Genomic DNA, 5,819 nt, shown 5'->3' with positions numbered 1-5,819 from the left:
GTTTCAAAGATACGGTGCTACGCACTTTTTGTTTACAAAATGATTTTGAGTTATTTTTTATTATATAGAAAATTACACATCCATGGAAAGCTATGCTCACATCCCCACCAGTTTGGGCAATTGTTGCAGCACACTTTAGCGAAAATTGGGGCTTTTACACTATGCTCACTCAGTTACCGACATTTATGAATGGTTCGTTCAGTTGCTACTCGTACAATAACCTAACGAGTATGCTAAATAGTATATGTTATACTTAAGCGATTTATCTTTAGATGTGCTCGATTTCAAATTGGATAAAACAGGATACTTGTCCGCGCTACCATATCTAGTTATGACATTCATTGTCCAATTTTCTGGACATTTAGCAGATTACTTAAGAATGAAGAAAATTTTGACGACTACACAGGTCTGTTTATAATATTTATAAGTGAGTCTTTTAACAAATCTGCCTTTCTTATTTTACTCATATATCTCTATTAAAGTTATCTTACGAATTGGAAAAGATATACAAATAAATATATAAGTGTCTTTTAATAAAAATGTTAGAATATATTTTTTGTTTTAGGTACGCAAATTGTTTAATTGCGGAGCCTTTCTGTTTCAAACAATATTCATGATTTGCACAGGCTTCATCTATACGTCTGCAGGTGTGGTTACTTGTATCACTATAGCAGTTGGTCTTGGTGGCTTTGCCTGGTCCGGTTTTGGGTAATTTTTTTCGAAGTCTAAATATAAATATGTGCATGTAGAAAGAAAATATATAAGAAAAAAAAATATATTTTTTATTTTTGAAATCACTTCATTATAATTTTTTATTATGGAATATTGTACTTTTAATATGCATAATATTTAAAAATTAAACTTCTATTTTAAATATAGAAATACTACTTTTTTCCAGGGTAAATCACTTAGATATTGCACCTAAGCATGCAAGTGTGCTTATGGGACTAGGAAATACTGTTGCAACTTTACCTGGTGTTGTAAGTCCGATTATTACTGGATATATTGTTCAAAATAAGGTAAATTTAAATTTTAATGTAATCATATTTGATAAAATTTTTATTACAGTATCAAAATCTAATAAAATTAAAATGTACTTTATAGAGTGCAGCAGAATGGAGGATAGTTTTCATTATTTCTGGTACAATTTATTTAATTGGAGCTGTGATATATGGTTTATATGCATCTGGAGAAAAACAAAGTTGGGCTGAAGAAAAGGGAATCAGAGAAACAAAGAAAGCTTATGATAATCCAGCAATAGAAGTGGATAATCTATAGCATGTGACAAATTCCATTTGCTGACACAGTATTAATAAAATACATAATTGTCAATTATTTTGGCTTAAATGCAAATAGTATTCTTTTAAGTATTTCTATTAAATATATATTTACACAAAAACAAATTGTTTTGCATCTATCTTTTAATTTAGTTAATTCTTTGTGAATAAAAACATTAGCTGTATTTTACATAACAGTATTTAAATTATGATATACAAATACACATTTTTTAACATTATTTTTCCTATTAAAATTGCAACTGAATCTTTTATAAGTTAAATGATAAGTTATATCTTATTTTTCTTTTAAATATTACAAGCCATTTATATTAGAGACTTTACATTTTTTCTGTACTATATGGATTGTTGATCAATCTGCAAGGTACTGACCAACAAATATAAATAAAACACATATGTATGTTAAAATTAAGTGTGCCTGTATATGTGATGTTTTAACTAAAAAATCATTATTGAAACAGTTAAAATGTTATTAAATGTATATTTTAAAAAATGCAGACAATAAAAAATTGTACACATGAATAAAATTTATAAAATAAAATAATTTACTTTCAACAATATTTGTTGCATTTTATCAACAAATATAGATATTTATCTAAGCGTATTAACGAAATATAAGTTAATATTCAAAAATAGTAACTAATTTTTAAGAAAACAATAGGTACTTATAAAAAACAAACATTTTCTTCAAAACGAAAAGTGATGTTACAATTCTAGTAATATATAATTATGATTCAAAATTTTTATTTTTCTTAATTAAATATTTAATTAATTTACAATAATAGTCAACAGCATAATAAAAGAAAAAGAATAAAATTTCTATGAACTTTACCTTCCTCGTTTCTTTTATAACCTGTTTTTAGTGAAGAAATTTATATTGTACACTTACTACCTATTTCACAACACAGCATCTAACGTTATAAAATCTGTCATTTATATCAAAAAGGAATACAATCACATTTATTATAAAGGAAAAGTTCTAATTAACACTGCTGACGAATGACGTATATACGAGAACATTATGACATGTAATAATTTATAGTCAGACTCTGATTGGTAGACCAATGATCTTTCGAGAGATTTTCATGTGACGTTGATTTTATTAATTTATCATACAAAACTGGATGAATTAACAAATAAACTTCTACGAAATTTCGTACTATAAAGTTTTTTTTTATCAACAAGAGGTAAATATAAAAATATTATGTTTAAAAATGTAGAATGCATATTTGACATCTTTAATACGGATATAACCTATTTGGTTTGCCTTACAAGGTTTATAAACTGCCACAAATACGTTTATAATATATAATTATGATTAAAAACAACGCGTATGACAAAAAAATTTTATGTGAATATTGTATATATTTATGTTAAACCAATACAATACTCATTAGTGTATTACTCTTTAGTATAAATTTGTTTGCATGACAATTACTTTATGATATATTGACGTAAATATTATATTAATATAAAGTAGCGTAAGAATTAGAAATTTTCTAGAAATCAGTTACATTAGTAATAAATTATAACATTATAACGCAATAATTACATGTAAGATAATAAACTTCAGTTGACATATTTTTAGAGCGTAATGTACAAAACAAATGTAGAATTAGCATGTATAATGATGTGTTATTTAAGTAAATAAAAGATAACACTACATAAATATGGATATATGTTTAATATGATAATTATATTTTTTAATGCCTAAATTTATTTATAAGAAAATTATGTTTATATTTATATACCTTTACAGATGTCATTAACTTTTCAACAAATCATATTGGATGCCAAAAAGTTAGTGATTAGAATATCAGATCATGAAAATACAGCAGATAACTTGATAAGTAAAATAGAATCGGTCTGTAGTCAAATTGATAATATGAAACAGGTAAATAATTTTTATTTCTGTAGCATAACATCCTATAAATGTAACAAAAGTAATATAAAAATATACATGTGAGAAATAAATCAATATTTATCCATCTTGTTTATCAAAAATGATATTCCGTAAATTTTTATGTACATGTGTTCATTTATACATATTAATTTGAATTAAAAAATATAAAAATTCTATAATTTGAAAGCTTTAATATTGTTGATAAAATTTTGAAAGATTGATACAAGTGAATTTTATATTTTTCAATATTTTTTATTATACATTTATAGTATAAAGAGGAAGTAGAAATTTTGAACACAAAAGCAAAACAAAAGCCACATAAACAAATAGTCACAGGATTACAAAGAGAGATTAAACATTTGCAAGAAATGCAAGCAGAAAATAAGGAACTAAAACAAGCATTGGAAAATCATCAACTTGCTCTTGAATTAATTATGTCTAAATACAGGGAACAAACAGCATCTTTATTGCGTCTCTGTAAAACAGATCTTGCTTCATTGCATAATGCTAAATATGCTAATGTGAGTATAACAAGTTACAATTCTAGTTATATCTTTTATATTACTGATTTAAATGAAGAAGTTAACTGAAATTTTATTATTTATTATTACCGATAATTAATAATAATTTACACGTAAAATTGTAGATAATTACGAGTCAAGCGAACACGATTAATGAAATGGTAACAGTAATGAAAACTGCAGCTGCTTTAGATGAGGAATATGAATTAAAAGAAAAAAGAAAAATGGACTGTAGTTTAAAAAAAGAAAATGATACATTACGAGAAATACTTAGTATTGCAAATAAGTATGGCTCCTTAAACAAGGATACCGAAGTAGAAGATAAAACTGTACAAACAGTATACTTATATATAATAAAATGCACATACAATCTACGATTTGTACACATGACATATTTTCAATGAATTTTATTAAGAAATAGATTCGAATGTTGTTTTATTACGTGCTACAATTTAAAATTGTCAAATTATTATATATCGTCAACCCCAAAAGCTTCTATTTTCCTATATGCTGTTTCGTCATATTAATAAAATAACATTTTTTAATTAAAGAACATATATTCTATAACTTGCAAAACATAAGGACATTCGAATACTCCCACATTTGCGCACGCGCTCAGAAGCTTAGTAATAACAGACATACTTTTCTAGGGGAAACATCTTTTGTTTGCTATATTTCTGAAACGATTGAAGAACGACAATTTTTACTTGCATGTCGCGTTCAGTTAGCTAATAAAGTACACAGTGCAAAAAGTCAATAAAAATTGACGAAACATATTGCACATTCGATGTTGACTAAACATTCATACGTAATGCACTTGACTACACGACTGCATATAGCATATACGCATATACAGTATAGCGCGTATATATAGTACAATAACCATAGTTCCATCTATATTCTGCTCTCTCATAGTAGCACCGTTAATGTGCATCGTGAGATGCTAGCAAGCTGCGTTTAAAGAAAGTGTAGGTTGGTGTGGGTGTGCATACTGCTGGAAGACAGCCGCACAAGTGAAAGGGTGATGGCAAGGAGTGGAGGTGATTTTTAGTGATCTTTAACAAATGGCTCTGTCCGAGGTGCACAATTTAGCTGCAATTATCGGCAACAATGGTTTTACTGTTAGCAAGGTAAGCGACCGCGTCTCTGACTTCATTGCCGAAAAAGTGACGTTCATTTTCCCCTACTGCAAAGTACAACGCGATAATTCCAACATAGCGTGCAAAGAAAGGTGTAATATTATTATTTAAAACATATTATTTAACTAACGAAAAAAGAAAACGTGTAATGCGTTACAAAAAAATTATAGCATCGATTATAATTGCTTAATAATTTAATTGCTAAAAACGATTCGATTTTAGTTCGTTGTCGATGTATACGACATTATAATTTTGCTCATAACGGATTTAAATTTAAAATTGTTGGTTTTGATATCAGAATATAAATGAAAGAATAGATTTATTCTGATTAACTGAAAGTTAATGTCATACTTGCTGTTTGAAAGTACATGATAATTTTAATATATTTTGATAGTAATCTTCTTGTGACAATAAGAATTTTAATATATTAATGCACATTGTAATAATTAATAAAGTGTCATGTATATAATGGAAACAGATGCGTATTGCTGTAACATAGTAAAGTATTTATTTAAACTTAGCTCTAGTACGAAATCAACTACTTTTTTTTTTTATAGAATAACGTGGTTGAACGCAACATCAACATGTTGGAACCACGAAACAATTATCCAGCTGACAGGTGTAACACAGAATATAATTATTGGAACTATGACTTAATGGAATGTAATACTCAGAAAAATGTAAGGAACTTTAAAATAACAATTGATTTTTATGTAATGTGAAAAGTTACTCCTTTATAGTTGGCAATGATATTCAAAATATTGTTTTACACTTTGCAAATCAAATGAAATAAAAATATAAGTTACATTACACTTAAAATATTACAATGTCTTATATATATTGTGGTATAATATTTGATTTGATTTTAATAGAATGCATCATATTACTTTGAATAAATAACAAGTTATTGCATTTACATATAATAGAATACATTTAATGAAAAATATTATATTACATTTAG

At 26.4% G+C, this 5,819-nt stretch overlaps 3 protein-coding genes across 3 annotated transcripts in view; all 3 read left to right on the top strand.

Moving 5' to 3' along the window:
• Positions 1–1,278, top strand: part of LOC108578349 (vesicular glutamate transporter 1) — a 7,272-nt gene extending 5,994 nt beyond the window's left edge. Inside the window, exons 6-10 of the mRNA XM_017941671.1 lie at positions 67–192; positions 273–406; positions 566–708; positions 899–1,019; positions 1,105–1,278. Coding sequence (XP_017797160.1) covers positions 67–192; positions 273–406; positions 566–708; positions 899–1,019; positions 1,105–1,278 — 698 coding nt within the window. The remainder of the gene's footprint in view (positions 1–66; positions 193–272; positions 407–565; positions 709–898; positions 1,020–1,104) is intronic.
• A 1,172-nt stretch (positions 1,279–2,450) lies between these two features.
• On the top strand, positions 2,451–4,123 carry LOC108577728 (FGFR1 oncogene partner 2 homolog). Its single transcript, XM_017940958.1, has 4 exons — positions 2,451–2,482; positions 3,055–3,189; positions 3,468–3,719; positions 3,845–4,123. Exons 2-4 carry the CDS (start codon positions 3,055–3,057, stop codon positions 4,121–4,123), a joined length of 666 nt encoding a protein of 221 aa, XP_017796447.1. The 5' UTR covers positions 2,451–2,482.
• Positions 4,124–4,783: 660 nt separating this feature from the next.
• LOC108578564 (meiosis-specific coiled-coil domain-containing protein MEIOC-like) overlaps positions 4,784–5,819 on the top strand; it is a 4,100-nt gene continuing 3,064 nt past the window's right edge. The window contains exons 1-2 of the mRNA XM_017941931.1: positions 4,784–4,849; positions 5,416–5,538. Coding sequence (XP_017797420.1) covers positions 4,784–4,849; positions 5,416–5,538 — 189 coding nt within the window. The remainder of the gene's footprint in view (positions 4,850–5,415; positions 5,539–5,819) is intronic.

Source organism: Habropoda laboriosa, unplaced genomic scaffold, assembly GCF_001263275.1.
Source record: "Habropoda laboriosa isolate 0110345459 unplaced genomic scaffold, ASM126327v1 scaffold32, whole genome shotgun sequence".
NCBI classification, from domain to species: Eukaryota; Metazoa; Arthropoda; class Insecta; order Hymenoptera; family Apidae; genus Habropoda; species Habropoda laboriosa.
This window is presented reverse-complemented; position numbering and strand designations above follow the sequence as displayed.